Below are 14,032 nucleotides of genomic sequence, written 5' to 3'. Positions count from 1 at the left end.
GAGGCGAGCCCAGCTTGAGTCAGTGCGCATGCACAACTCCCGCGAAAGAGGGGTGACTGCGCATGCGTAAACGTTGCTTGCGAGGGGGACGACGGGAGTGACTCACTGCGCATGTGCACCCCTGCAGCGCCGGTGGGAGGGGTCCGCGCATGCGCGCTGGCTCGCGGGAGCCATGCGGCTGCCCACGTGGTTCCCGCCGCTCCGTTAACGGCGGGGGGGGGGGGGGGGGGGGAGCGGTGAAGGGGAGGGGACCGGTGTGGCGGCTGGGGGAGCGTGGATCGCCCGGTTGAGCGACGTCATGAGCTGAGAGATGACGTGTTGGAGCGGCGGAGGGAGGGGGGATGGAGGACACAGGCGCCATAGGGGGACGGAGGCGCTCGCCCGCCGCCGCGCATGCGTGACCACCCCGTAGACTCCATCTCCCGGCGATCCCCGCGCGGAGCGAGGCTCCCCCCTCCCCCCCCCCGAGGCGCCCTCAACGCGCCTGCTCCGCCGCCCCCCCCACCCCCCCCCCCGCTCCCCATCGCGCTCCGCGCATGCTCCGCAACCCTCAACCGGGCTCCCCCGCTCCCCCCCCCCCCGCCTCCCCCGAGCGCCTCTGCCGTTGCGCGATCTGCGCAGGCGCTCGCCGCGGCCACCCCTATCCTTCAGGCCCCCCCCCCCCGCCCCGCGCGCCGCCTCCTCCTATTGGCCGCCTTCCCCGCCGCCGCCTCTCCCATTGGCTCCCCGCTCTCGCCCGCCCCCCTGAGGGAGGCGTGTCCACGCGGCGCCACGCCCACCCTCTATATAAACCCCGGCGGGCCGCCGCGCTCCTGCCATCGCGGGCGGGAGGTGGCGGGCGCGGAGGGGCCCCGCTCCGCTCCCCCCCTTACAGCACCCCCTAGCGGCGGCGCATGCGCGGCGGCGGCGGGGCGCAGCGCGCAGGCGCGGGGCGGTCCGCCATGGCGGCCGAGCCAGAGGCCTTCCTGGTACCGCCGCCTCCTTCTTCATCTTCCTCCGCTACCGGTGCCCGGGAGGAGGAAGAAGCTTCACCCGCCGCCGAGGCTCCGCGGCCACGTAACGGCTTTAGGTCGGCGGGAGGAGGGAAGCGTCGTAGCAGCTGCGGGGCCAAGCAACCGGCGTGGAAACGGCGTCGCCGGGCGGCCTCGGAGTGCGGCCCGGTGCTTCCCTCCGAGTTCCTGCTGGGGGGAAACATCTTCGACCCCTTAAACCTCAACAGTCTGCTGGATGAGGAGGTGAGCCGGGCCCTCAACGCCCGCACCCCGCAATCTTCCCCCCTCCCCGCCCGCGGTCGCGACCCCGTCGAGATCCTGGTCCCTCGCGACATCACCGACCCCCTCAGCCTCAACGCTCCCGGCGAGGGGCTGCGCTTGGCTTCTCCCGCCAAAACCGCTCGTCGCCGCCACCGTCACCGCGGCCAGCAGCGAGCCGCCACCGTCACTGCGACCGCCGCCGCCGCCGCCGACGAGGCCGCCTGCCCTCACGCCCTCCCCGCCGCCGCCGCCGCCACCCCGCCGCCATGCGCCACCGCCTGCCCCGCCACCGGCCGCCATCGGAAACGTCGACGGACTTGCAGTAAATCCGAAGGAACCCGTCCCCCGCCGGAAAAACCCAAACCCCCGGGAAAAATACCGCAACAACAACGTCAACGTCGTCAAGTTCGGAAATTCCAATACGGCAATTATTGCAAATATTACGGTTACCGGAACCCCGACTGCGAGGACGGGCGGCTACGAGCCATGCGCCCCGAGTGGTTCGCGGGGAAGGAGGTGTTGGACGTGGGGTGCAACGTGGGACACCTCACCCTCAGCATCGCCAAACGTTGGGGACCCGCCCGGGTGGTGGGGTTGGACATTGACGGGGGGTTGATCCGTTCGGCGCGGCAGAATATCCGGCATTATCTGTCGGAGGAGATCCAAGCGGAAGCGGCGGCCGGAGGAGGGGGGAATGGCGGAGGAGGGGGAGGGCGGAAGGGTTTTCCCGCCGCTCTCCTGGCCAGTCGGGGTCCCATCGCCGCCCCCCGCCTGCCCCCCGACGGGCCCGGGGCCGCCGATTTCCCTCACAACGTCGTTTTCGTCACGGTGAGTTGGGGGGGGGACGGGACGGGACATGGGGGTTGGGGGGGTCGTGGCCAGTTTGGGGGAACGTGGTGGGGTTTGGGGGGGTCAGGAGGGGTTTTCAGGGGGTCATTGGGGTGTTTGGGGGGTCAGGGGGGGTTTGGGGAAGGTCTGGGTGGGTTTCAGAGGGGGACAAAGGGGTTTGGGGGGGTCTGGGGGGGGTTGGGGGGGACGTAACGGGGCTGGGGGGGATGGGAGGGGGGAGGGGATGCTCCTGCCCAGGGTTGGAGCTGGAGGGGGCGGGGTTTACAGAGGGGAGGGGCTTGCGGGGGTGGGGCTAGGGAGGAGACACGCCCCCCGAGGAGGGTGGGGATGTCGGGGTGCACAGGGACCTCGGGGGGGGGGGGGGGCTCCCCCCATCCTGTTGTGGGGTACCCCATGTCCGTCAGTGGGGGCTGGTGTGGGGCAGCCCCACGCCTTAGGCAGGGACCCCAAGTTTCTCAATGTGGACCCCCCAAAACCCCTCCGTGGGGCTCAGCATGGGCCCCCCCCCCCCCCAAAACCCCTCCGTGGGGCTCAGCATGTGCCCCCTGCCCCCCCCCCGCCCCCCCCAAAACCCCTCCATGGGCCTCAGCATGTGCCCCCCACCCCCCCAAAACTCCTCCGTGGGGCTCAGAGTGAACCCCCACATCCCTCAGTGCCCCCCACACCCCTCCGGGGGCTCAGCATGGCCCCCCCCCATCCCTCAGTGGGGCTCAATGTAGCTTGTGCCCCCCCCCCCCCAACCCCCTCAGTGGCCCCCCTTACCCCCCTCAATCCCCCCCCCACCTTTCAGGGGGCCTCAGCATGAGCGTTACCCCCCCAAACCCCCTCTCAGTGCCTCTCCCCCGCCCCCCGTCCCTTCCCTTTCCCCCCAATTCCACCCCATAACCCCCCCCTAATTTTTTTTTTTTCCCCACCCCCCCCCAGGGGAACTACGTTCCGGAGCGGGAGGAGGCGGTGGCGGCGCAGCGCCCCGAATTCGACGTGGTGCTTTGCCTCTCCCTCACCAAATGGGTGCAGCTCAACTGGGGGGACGAGGGTCTCAAACGTCTCTTCCGCCGCGTCTACCGGCACCTCCGCCCCGGGGGGCTCCTGCTCCTCGAACCCCAACCCTGGGCCTCCTACCGCAAGCGCAAGGGGCTGACGGTGAGCGCCGGGGTGCGGTGGGGGGGTGGGGAGTGTTTTTGGGGGGGTTCGGGGCTTAATTTATGCCCTTCCCCTCCCCAAAAAAAGGAGACGACCTACAGGAACTACCAGCGGATCCGGCTGCGGCCCGAGCAGTTCCCCTCCTACCTGACCTCCCCCGAAGTGGGGTTCGACAGCTACGAGTTGTTGGGGACCCCCCAGCACGCCGCCAAAGGTGGGGGAAGGGCAGGGATTTGGGGGGGGGTGGGGGTGGGGGGAGTCCCCCGGGTGTGGGGGATGCCCGGGTCCTCAGGGAGTGGGGGAGACCCCGAATCTGGGGGGTTTTGGGGGTGGATTTGGGGGAGCAGCGGGAGGGGTGGTTGTGGGGTGAAGGCTCGGGGTCGCTGTGGGGGTGTGGGGCAGGACGCCGGGGTCTGTAGGGAGCGGGGGGGGAGGGGGGGACACCCCAAATCTGTGGGGGGTTTTGGGGGTCACGTGGGTCCTCAGGAAAGGGGGGGGGGTCTGTGGGGTGAAGTGTGGGGCTGGGACGCCTGGGTTCACTGTGGGGGCGGGGGGTCTGGATGCCGTGGGGCCCCCAGCCCCCCAATATGGGAGGGGGGGGGGGACGACGACACCACACTTGGGGGGTGCCCCCTAACCCCCTCCCCCCCCGCAGGCTTCCAGCGGCCCATCTATCTCTTCCACAAGGGACGAGGCGACGCCCCCTGAGCCCCCCAAGTGTGGGGGGGCCCCACGCCGCCGGGGTGGGGGGGGGGGAGGGGTGCGCTCCCCCACCCCCCCCCCACCAGATGCCAAATGGGGGGAGGGGCTGTGTGTGGGCCCTGCCCCCAATTTCGGGTGTCCCACCCCCCCCCGGGTGTTTGCCGTGGTTTGATCTGTGCCGAGGGGGGGCCGGGGGGGCCCCCGGGAATAAAGGAGGCGATTGGTCAGTGGGGAGGGGGTCGTTTTTTTGGGGGATTCCTGCCATTTTGGGGGGTCCTGTCACCTTCTGGGGGGGGGGGGCTGTCACTTGGGGGGTGTGTCCCCATTTTGGGGGGGGGGTGTCTTATGGGGGGGGGGTTGGAACTTTGAGGGGGGGGAGGCACAATAGGGGTGGGTGGGGGCAGCCCCTGTCCCCTCTGGGGGGTGTCACACCCCCCCCCCCCCCCCCCCGGGACAGTTTGGGGGTGTCTTGTGTCCCCCCCACAAGTGGTACAGCCCGGGGAGGGCGGGTTCATGTCCCCACCCCATCCCCCCCCCCCCGCTCCGCGTCCCCAATGGCTCCTCCCGTTTCCATAGCGATGGGTTCGCGCCAGCCATTGGCGCCGCGCATGCGCGGGTGTGGGGAAAGCGGCCGCGCGCGGGGGCTGCTGGGAGTTGTGGTCCACACGCAGACACTATAGACACCCCCCACTCCCGCAAAGGCTCATGGGAAGCCCCCTCCCCACGGTGGGGGGGGGCCAAAGCCACCCCTAAGGGTGAAAGGACGGGGGGGGGGGGGGGGGAATTGGGGGTGCCCACACGTGACCCAATCCCCCCCCCAAACACCCCCCACAGAGGTTGGAAAAGAGGATTTATTGGGGGGGGGGGGGGGGGGAGGTAATTTGGGGGGGTCACTCCTCCCCCTCAGGCCCCCCCCCACTGCTGCAGCTTCCGGTACATGAGGAAGGCGGCTCCGGGGGGGCGGGGGAGGGGCCGGGGGGGGTCCGGGGGGGCGGGGGGGGGCAGCCAGGGCTCCCCGCTGCCCCGCCCCGCCCCCCCCGCCAGCGCCCCCACCTCGGGGCCGGGAACCTGGGGGGGAGGGGCACACAGAGAGGGGGGGGGGCCCATCAGCACCCCGGGGTGCTGGGGGGGCCCGTGGGGGGTGGGGGTGGGGTCACACTCACCGCGGGGGGGGGGCGCGGGGGGGGGCAGGGCCCCCCTGCGCGGCCCCGGCGGGGGGGGCACGGCCAGGCTGACCAGGCCGCGGTAGAGCCGCTGGGCCGGGGGCACGTTCATGGCTGCAAAATGGGGTGAAAAAAGGGGATTTGGGTTAAAGGTGGTGTCACCCCCCTCCCCCCCCAAAATCACACCCACCCCCCCCCCCCCCGAACTCACCTCCGGCCGCCGCCCCCCCCACGGCGCAGCGGGCGGCGAAGGAGCAGCCCAGGAGGGCGGCGGCCGCCCGGGGGGCATCGAAGGGCTCCCGGGACCCCCCCCCCCGCCGCCCCCCCCCGGCTGCTGTGCAGGGTGGGGGTCCCCAGCGGCGGGGGGGGCGCGGGCCCCCCTTCCTCCTCCTCCTCCTCCTTCCCAGCATGCACCGGGGGGCTCAGCTCGAAGCGCACCTGGGGGGGGGGGACACGACACAGGAATTAGAGGGGGAGGGTCCCCGTGTGTCCACCCCCCCCCCCCCCCTTATTGTCGGGGTGTCCCTTCCCCCCCCCGTGCTGACCTGCCGGGTTCCCCCCCCCCCGCCCCCCCCGCCGCAGGATCCCCCCGGGCGGCGGCGGCGGCGGCGCCTCCGGTGGCCTCATGGCGGCGGCGGCCACGCCCCCTGGCCACGCCCATTCCGCCTCGGACCACGCCCCCCTCTTCAACACAGCCCTCCCCAAGATGGCCGCCGCGCCCTTCCCAAGATGGCGGCGCAGACCTCCTCAACATGGCGGCAAGGCCCTCAACCCTGTGCCCTTCCCAAGATGGCGGCCGCGCTGTGCCCCCCCCCCCCCGCCCTTCCCAAGATGGCGGCGCCTCTTCCGCATTCGGCCGCGGGTTCGAGTCCCGCCTCGGCCGGCAGCACCGCGCCCTCCCCCCCCCCCCCAATGAATCACGACCCCTCCCCCCGTGCTGTAAAAACCGCGGCTTTATTAAAAAAGGCCCCAAATCGCGCAAGGGGGGAGGGGGGCGGCTCACCGCCCCCCCCCTCCCCCCCCAATAAAGCAGCAGAAAGGGGACGCAGGCGGCCGGGCCCCCCCGCACGCCCTGCGCGTCCCCCCCAGAAGTCCCCCGGCGCGGGTCAGGCGGGGGGGCCGTGGGGGCGGGGCGGGCGCAGGCGGGCGAGCTGCTGGGGGGTGGCCAGCGCCCGCAGGAGCCCGTTCTCCCGCTCCAGCGCCGCCCGCCGCTCGCTCAGCTCCTTGATCTGCTCCCGCAGCAGCTCCACCTCCTCCCGCACCGCCAGCAGCAGGTGGCTCTTCACCAGGTCCTGGGGGGGGGGGGGGACACACACGGCGTGGGGACCCACGGCCCCCCCAGACAGCACCCACGGCCCCCTAGGGCCCCACGCCCTCCCCTGCCCCCCCACCGGGGACCGCAACCCCCCCAGGACCCCCGCGTCCAGGCCCCAACCCCCCGCCCAGGACCCCGAGGATCCACCAAGACCCCCCCCCCGACGGCCCCTCCCCCGGCGCCGCAAGGACCCAGGGGTCCGGGAACCGCCCCTCCCCCCCCCCCCGGGGGAGCCAGGCGGGGGCGGGGCGCTCACCATGGCCTGCTCGATCTTGTTGTCGATGGCCGTCACCCCACTGCCGGCGCTGGGGGGAGGGGACGGGACGGGGGTGGGGTGGGTCAGGCGGGCGGGCGGACAGACAGACCCACCCCACCCCCCACAGCATCTGGGGAGGGGGAGGGGCAGACGCGCAACTTCCTCCTGTTTCCTTCCCCTTTGGGCCGTGGGGCCCGGGGAGGGGGAGTCCTGCCCTTCCCCCACCTAGCCCTGGAGGAAGTCCCCGCCCCACCTCACCTGCCTAAACAGGAAGTCCCACCCCCAACACCTGGCACAGTGGGAAGTCCCCGCCTCTGCCCAGTGTCAAAGCAGGAAGTCCCGCCCCCCCAGCAGCTGGCCCACCAGGAAGCCCCCACCCCCCATACCTACCCAAACAGGAAGTCCCACCCCCCATACCTACCTAAACAGGAAGTCCCACCCCCCCATACCTTCCTAAACAGGAAGTCCCACCCCAACACCTGGCCAAACACAAAGCCCCGCCCCCCTAAACAGGAAGCCCCACCCCCCCAAAACCTATCCCAGCGGGAAACCCCACCCCACCCCCCCCACTATCCCAAACCCGGAAGTCCCACCCCCAACCGGAAGCCCCGCCTCACCCCTCCTCCTCCTCGCTCTCCTCTCCGGCCAATCCCAGGCGAGCGCTCAGCCCGGCGGTGCCGCCCCCGGGGCGGGGCGAGGGGGGGCGAGGGGGCAGGGCCTGTAAAAGAGGGGGAGGGGGGAGAGGGGGTGAGTGGGGGGGCGTGGTTTGCTGCAGCCCCGCCCCCCCCGGGTGTAGCCCCGCCCCTCACCTGCACCAGCTGAGCGAAGGCCCCGAGGGAACGGGGCTGGTGGGGGAGGGGGGGAAGCGGCGGCGGCGGCGGGGGGAGGGGGGAAGGGCGGCGGGGAGGGGGCGCGGGGGGAGTCGAGGGAGAGCGAGACCCTCCCCCCGCTTCCCCGGGGAACCGCTTCCCTCTCGTAGAAATCCCGGCAGATCCACCGCCCTCGCCTCAACGCTTCCCCGGGACCCGGTAACCGGACCAAACGGAACCGGGACCCACCGGGGCTGGAGGAAGATGAAGAAGAAGAGGAAGAAGAACAACAACAACCACCGCCACCGTCGTCCCCCCCCACCCCCCCGCCGCCGCCGCCGCCGCCGCCCTCGTTACCGCCTCGGACGCTGGTAATGGCGAAGCCGCTTTTTTTCCGGCTCATGGCGGCGGCGGAGGCGGGGGGGGGAACATGGCGGGGCCGGGCCCGGAGCCGCGATCGGCGGCGGCAGCCGGTGACAGCGGTGGTGGCCGGAAGTGGCGGCGGGCGGAAGTCCCGCCCCTCAACGCGCGGAGGGGAGGGGGGGGCGTGGTCGCGCTGGGCGTCGCGCCGCCTATAGGCGGTGCGACGCCCAGCGCGACCACGCCCCCCCGCCTTCAAGCCACGCCCCCCGCCGCTCAACGCCGCGTCCTCCGCGCCGCTAGGGGGCGGCGGCGCCCGCGCACACACCCCCCGACGCCTGTCTAGCGCGGACGCTGCGTCAGCGCCATGGAGCGGCGCGGGCGGGAGGCGGGAGCGGCCGGTACGTGGAGGGGAGGGGGGGGGGGGGGTGACGGGAGGGGGGGGGGTGGGTGTTTATCGGCGATGGGGGAGGGTCCCCTCCCCGTTAACACCCCCCCCCCCTCCCCTCCCTTCGCAGGCCGCTAGAGCCCCGCCATGGGTCGCCGCCCCCCGTGAGCCCCCCGCCCAGGCCCCGGTGGTGGTGGTGGTGGCGGTGGGGGGGGGGGCGCGGTGGAGGATTCCTCCCCCCGCCTCCCCCCCCCCCCCCCCCCCCCACCGCCAAAGGCACCGGAGCGAGAGGTAACGGGCGGGGCGGGAGGACCCTGGCGTTCGGGGCCAGATTTTGGGGGGAACCATCTGGGGATGGGGGGGGGGGGGAGACCCCCAGGGATGCGGGGGGGGGGGGGGGATGAGGATGGGGGGGAAAGGGGATGGGGGGGGACACACACATGGGGACCCGGGGGGGGGGGGGACGCGGCCTAGAGCGCCCTTCTCTATGTCCCGTCCCCCCCCCCCAGGGATGAGCGCCCCCCCGCGGTCGGAGCTGGCCGCCGCCGCCGCCGCCTTCCTGCGGCTGGGGGAAGAGCGCCCCCCCGCGGCCGCCGCCATGAACCTGCTGCAGCGCAAGGGCCGCCCCGACTGGCGACCCCCCCGCGAGGAGGAGCCACGCAAGGGGTGGGTGGGTGGGGGGACACCCCCACTGACCCCCACCCCCCCACCCCTGCACCCCATGGCCGGCCCCCTACACCCCCTGACCCCCCCCCGCACCCTGTGCCCCCCCCCATGGAGGCCAAGGGTGGGGGTAGGGGACCCCCCCCCCCCCCCACTGACTCCCCCACGGAGGCCAAGGGGGGGGTTGGGGACACCCCCCCCCCCCCCCCCACTGACCCCCCCATGGACGCCAAGGGGGAGTTTGGGGGGTTGGGGACCCCCCCAGGATGGGAGACAGGGGGTCCCTGGGTGGGCTGGGGGGGGGGGTCCCAGATATTTTGGGGTCCCCCTCTTCCCCCCCCCAGGGTGGCCAAGGCACAGCACGGGGGGGGGGGGGGGGCGTCCCTGGGTGTTTTGGGGCCCTGCCGCACCCCACGGACCCCTCCAGGGTGGGAGACAGGGGGGCTCTGGGCAGGTTGGGGGACCCCAGATATTTTGGGCCCCCCCCACCCCCCCCAGGGCCTCCAAGGTGCCGGACCGGGGGTCCCTGGGTGGGCTGTGGGGCCCCCAGATATTTTGGGGTGTCCCCCCCCCCCGAGCATGCAGGGCACGGCACGGGGGGGGGCCCAGGTGGGTCGGGGTCCCCCCTGTCCCCCCCGGCGGGTGGGTTGGGGTCCCCCCCAGAATTTGGGGGACATTGGGGGGAGGTCCCTGGGTGGTTCGGGGGGGTCCTCAACTATTTTGGGGTCCCCTCTGACCCCCCCTTGTGCCTCCTCCCCCCCCCCCAGGGCCTCCAAGGCGCGGGAGGGGGGGTCCCTGCGGCGGCCCCTGCGGGTGGGGTTCCTGACGCTGCCGGCCCCCCAGGAACGGGGTCCCCGGCCCTGCGCCCCCGGCATGGCCCCCCGCTCCCTCTCCTGCCACGCCGTGGGGCTCCCCGATAGCGGGGGCCCCCCCCAGCCCCCCGGCCCCCGCGCGGGGCCCCCCGAGGGGCGGGGACTCGAGGCTCCACCCGCCAAGCGGGGCGGTGAGTGGGGGAGGAGGGGGGGGCTGGGGGGTGTTTAGGGGGGCTGGGGGGTGTTGGGGGGCTCTGGGGTGTCAGGGGGTTATGGGGTGTCGGGGGGGGCTGGGGGGTATCATGGGGTTTTGGGGGACTGGGGGGGGTTGGGGGGTTATGGGGTGCTATGGGGCTGTGGGGTGTCATGGGGTTATGGGGGGCTGTGGGGTGCTGGGCTGTTGTGGGGGGCCATGGCTCTATGGGGTGCTGGGGGGAGCTATGGGGGGGGTCTATGGGGCAGAAATGGGGGTGCTGTGGGGCTGGGGGGGTCATGGGGTTTACAGGGTGTCGTGGCGGTTATGGGGGGCTGTGGGGTGCTGGGCTGTTGTGGGGGGCCATGGCTCTATAGGGTGATGGGGGGGGTTTGGGGGGGTCTATGGGGCAGAAATGGGGGTGCTGTGGGGCTGGGGGGGTCATGGGGTTTACAGGGTGTCGTGGCGGTTATGGGGGGCTGTGGGGTGCCGTGGGGCTATGTGGCGTCACCCCGGGGGGGGGGGCTATGGGGCAGGGAGGGGGTGCCGTGGGGCAGGGAGGGGGTGCCACTGACACCCCTCTCCCCCCCCCCCTCCCCAGGCACCCCCCGGGGGGGCTGCGTGCGCCAGACGCCCCCCCCCCAAGCCCTCCCGCAGCCCCCCAGACCCCGCCTGTCGGCCGGGCCCCCCCCCTCCCCCCCCCCGCTGCCGAGGAGGGGGAGGGGGGAGGAGCCCGTCTACATCGAGATGGTGGGGGACGCCCGGCGGGGGGGGGGCAGGGGGAGGGGGGGACCCCCCGGCCCCCCCCCCCCGAGGAGCCCGAGGCCATCTACGAGGAGATGAGCTGCCCCCCTCCCCGCCGGGGAGGGGGGAGGCCACGCCCCTTTCGCCGGCCACGCCCCCCTTCCCCGCCCACGCCCCCTTCCCCCCCGGGCCCCTTTCTCCACCCGCGCCCCCTTCGTCGGCCACGCCCCCTTCGCCGGCCACGCCCCCATCCCCCCCCCGTTCCCCAATCTCCTGGCGCCCCGCCCCCCCCTGCTGGCCGCCCCCCCCCGAGGGCTCGCGCCTGCCCCTCCCCCGCCGCGAGCCGCCCCCCCCCCGCCCGCGCGCGCAGCCACTCCACCCCCCTCCCCCCGCCCCACCCCGCGGCGGGAGGGGCGGGGCGAGAGCGGGGAGGGGCGGGGGCTGGGAGCTTTGCCCCTCCCCGCTCCTACCGCCGCCGAGGCTCCGCCCCCCGGGAAGCGCCCACCCGCCTACGACAGCCTGCGGGGGGGCGGGGCCACGGCAGGCCCCGCCTCTCTGCGCGAGGACGAGGGCCCACCCCGCCGAGGGGGCGGAGCTTCCTCCCGCCGCGGGAAAGAACCCGAGAGTGAGTTGGGGGGGGGGGGGGGGGGGATTTGGGCGGGGGGGGCTCACCCGCCCCTGGGCGGGGGCTGACCTTTGACCCCCCGTAGAGGCGTCGGAGCCCCCCCGGGAGGAGCGGGGGGGGGGCGGCTCCCCCCCCCTCGGGGATCCCGGTGCGAGCGGAGGGGCCGCGGGGGCGGCCGGGGCTGCCCCTCCCCTGCCAGACCTTCCCTGCCTGCGGCCGGCCCACAGGTGGGGGGCACGGGGGGGGGGACGGGGGACAGGGCAGGGGTCACAGAGCTGGGGAGGGGCATGGGGACGCTGCGGGGGGGGGACACAGACATGTGGGGGGGTCACAAACCTGGGGGGGGACAGGGGGACACTGGGGGGGGACGACACAGGGCGGGGGTCACAGAGCCGGGGGGGGGCATGCAGATACTGGGTGGGGAGACAGAGATGGGGGGGGACACTGGGTGACACCAGGGGGGGGACATTGGGGGGGTCACAGAGCCGGGGGGGCATGGGGACACTGGGGGGGGACACACAGGGGGACACAGAGGGGGGGGTCACAGAGCCGGGGGGGGCATGGGGACACTGGGGGGGGGTCACAGAGCCGGGGGGGGGCATGCGGACACTGGGTGGGGAGACAGAGATGGGGGGGGGGGCACTGGGTGACACCAGGGGGGGACATTGGGGGGGTCACAGAGCCGGGGGGGCATGGGGACACTGGGGGGGGACACACAGGGGGACACAGAGGGGGGGGGTCACAGAGGCGGGGGGGGCATGGGGACACGGGGGGGGGACAGGGGACACTGGGTGGGGGTCACAAAGCCTGGGTGGGACATGGGAACACTGGGGGGGGGACACAGAGATGGGGGGGGGGACACTGGGTGACAGCAGGGGGGGACATTGGGGGGGGTCACAGAGCCAGGGGGGCATGGGGACACTGGGGGGGGACACACAGGGGGACACTGGGTGACACCAAGGGGGGACATGGGGGGGACACACACAGAGATTTGGGGGGGACACGGGGGGGTTCACAAAGACTGGGGGGACATGGGGACACTGGGGGGAGGACACAGAGATGTGGGGGGGACACTGGGGGGGGGCATGGGGGACACTGGGGGGGGACAACAGAGATTTGGGGGGAACACTGGGGGGCCACAGAGCTGGGGGGGGGCATGGGGGACACAGGGGAAACTGGGGGGGGGACAGGGGACACTGGGGGGGGATGACCGAGATTTTGGGGGGACACTGGGTGACACCGGGGGGGTCACAGAGCCTGGGGGGATACTGGGAGGGGGGACCTGGGGGACACGGAGCACCGGGGGGGGGGGGGGGGGGGGGGGCACAGGGACAGGGTGGGGACAACCTCGGTGCCCCCATTGCTGGGGAGGGGGTGTCACGGGCGGGGGGGTGACAGGGGGCCACCGTGTCCCCCTGACACCCCCCCCCCTCCCCAGAGCTCCCCGGGGGACCCCGCCTGGGCCGCTCGGCCTCCACCTCGGGGGTACGCCAAGCCGGGGCCCCCCCGTTTCTCCGTGGCCCCCCCACCCCCCGCCCTCTTTCTGGGGGGGGTCCCCGGAGTCGGGGGGGGTCCCGGGGGGGGTGCAGCCCCCCCCCGCCCGCGGGACGGGCAGCTGCAGGAGGTGATCGACCGCAAACGCTGCGTCTGCACCGAGATCAAGGCCCGGGGGGGGCGGGGGGGGGGGGGCCCTCTGCAAGAAGGACAGCCTGCCCCCCCTCCCCGCCCCCCAATCCTGGAGAGGGGGGGCACCTGAGGGGCGACCCCCCCCCCCCGCCCCCCCCCGGCACCCCCCCTGCGCGACGGCCCCACGCCGTGCTTTGGGACACCGCCATCTGACCCCCCCCGGGGTGCCTGGCGCATCTCTGTACCCCCCCCCCCCCAAAAACACACCCCACCCCCAAAATGAGGGGGGGGGGGGGAGTCCTGAAATGGAGGGGGGGGGGGTGTCCCCAAAATGGAAGGGGGGGGCCCAAAAATTAAGGGAGGGTCCTCAAAGTGGAGGGTCCTCAAAATGGAGAGAAAGGCCTCAAAATAAGGGAGGGTCCCCAAAATCGAGGGGGGGGCGGGGCACGACACGGCTGGGCCGGGTTGGGGGAGGATTGGAGGGGGGTGTATTTATGGTACGTTAAGCCCCCCCCCCCAATAAAATGGGGAGGGGGACACCCCTAAAATGAGGGGGGGGGGGATGGAGACTCCCCCAAGGGTAAAGGGGAGGGGCCCCCAATAAATGGGGGGGGAGAGGCCCCCAATAAGGGGGTAACACCCCCCAGTAACAGGGGGGCCCCCAATAAAGAGGGGTAGAGCCCCCCAGTAAAGGGGGGGTCAAGCCCCTAATTAAGGGGGGGTAGAGCCCCCATTAAAGGGGGGTAGAGCCTCCCCAATAAAGGGGGGGTTGCAGCCCCCCAGAAAAGGGGGGGGGTGCTGTAACTGCTTTGCAAATGTATTTATGGGGGGGGGGGTGCGGGGGGGGGTATTTATGGGGGTGCATCCACGGTCGAGCAGGGTCTGGGGAAGGGGGTTCAGCTCCGGGGGGTCCGCGGTGCGGCCTGGGGAGGGGGGGGGGTGTTGGGGGAGCCCCCCCCAATGTGGGGGGGGGTTTGCGAGGGGAGGTGGGGGTCTCCCCTGGGATTTTGGGGGTGGTACCGTTTGGGGGGGGGGGGGGGGGGCAAAGGGCCCCCCCAACCCTTTCCTGGGACCCCCCCCAGCCCCTCTGTGCCTCGTCCCCCCCCTCCCCGTTACCAGAATTGCCTTCGT

The 14,032-nt window shown here is 73.3% G+C and overlaps 3 protein-coding genes across 3 annotated transcripts; 2 read left to right on the top strand and 1 right to left on the bottom strand.

The window, feature by feature from the left end:
* Positions 1-803: 803 nt before the first annotated feature.
* Positions 804-4,179, top strand: MEPCE (methylphosphate capping enzyme). The gene is made up of 4 exons (XM_075489577.1): positions 804-2,081; positions 3,027-3,245; positions 3,333-3,459; positions 3,901-4,179. Exons 1-4 carry the CDS (start codon positions 894-896, stop codon positions 3,951-3,953), a joined length of 1,587 nt encoding a protein of 528 aa, XP_075345692.1. The 5' UTR covers positions 804-893; the 3' UTR covers positions 3,954-4,179.
* Positions 4,180-6,208: 2,029 nt separating this feature from the next.
* Positions 6,209-7,893, bottom strand: LOC142403348 (uncharacterized). Its single transcript, XM_075489581.1, has 5 exons — positions 7,740-7,893; positions 7,491-7,690; positions 7,299-7,399; positions 6,682-6,730; positions 6,209-6,402 (listed from the first exon to the last, which is right to left on the bottom strand). The coding sequence occupies exons 1-5, from the start codon at positions 7,891-7,893 to the stop codon at positions 6,217-6,219; spliced, it is 690 nt and encodes a 229-aa protein (XP_075345696.1). The 3' UTR covers positions 6,209-6,216.
* Positions 7,894-8,138: 245 nt separating this feature from the next.
* LOC142403346 (uncharacterized) lies at positions 8,139-13,407 on the top strand. The gene is given in 9 exon segments (XM_075489579.1): positions 8,139-8,251; positions 8,369-8,529; positions 8,748-8,904; positions 9,669-9,904; positions 10,508-10,738; positions 10,741-11,275; positions 11,361-11,502; positions 12,714-12,965; positions 12,967-13,407. Coding segments are annotated over 7 exon segments (1,992 nt in total). The 5' UTR covers positions 8,139-8,251; positions 8,369-8,529; positions 8,748-8,749.
* Positions 13,408-14,032: the final 625 nt, after the last annotated feature.

Source organism: Mycteria americana, unplaced genomic scaffold (assembly GCF_035582795.1).
Source record: "Mycteria americana isolate JAX WOST 10 ecotype Jacksonville Zoo and Gardens unplaced genomic scaffold, USCA_MyAme_1.0 Scaffold_206, whole genome shotgun sequence".
Taxonomy (NCBI): domain Eukaryota; kingdom Metazoa; phylum Chordata; class Aves; order Ciconiiformes; family Ciconiidae; genus Mycteria; species Mycteria americana.
This window is presented reverse-complemented; position numbering and strand designations above follow the sequence as displayed.

Excerpts from the sequence above, each read along its gene's own strand:
- MEPCE (XM_075489577.1), top strand. The coding sequence starts at position 894 with ATGCGCGGCGGCGGCGGGGCGCAGCGCGCAGGCGCGGGGCGGTCCGCC. Across the intron at positions 3,246-3,332 it reads GCAAGCGCAAGGGGCTGACG|GAGACGACCTACAGGAACTA; the intron begins GTGAGCGCCGGG and ends CCCCAAAAAAAG. Across the intron at positions 3,460-3,900 it reads CCCCCAGCACGCCGCCAAAG|GCTTCCAGCGGCCCATCTAT; the intron begins GTGGGGGAAGGG and ends CCCCCCCCGCAG.
- LOC142403348 (XM_075489581.1), bottom strand. The coding sequence starts at position 7,893 with ATGAGCCGGAAAAAAAGCGGCTTCGCCATTACCAGCGTCCGAGGCGGT. Across the intron at positions 7,691-7,739 it reads TTCATCTTCCTCCAGCCCCG|GAGGCGAGGGCGGTGGATCT; the intron begins GTGGGTCCCGGT and ends CGGGGAAGCGTT. Across the intron at positions 6,731-7,298 it reads GAGAGCGAGGAGGAGGAGGG|CGCCGGCAGTGGGGTGACGG; the intron begins GTGAGGCGGGGC and ends CCCTCCCCCCAG.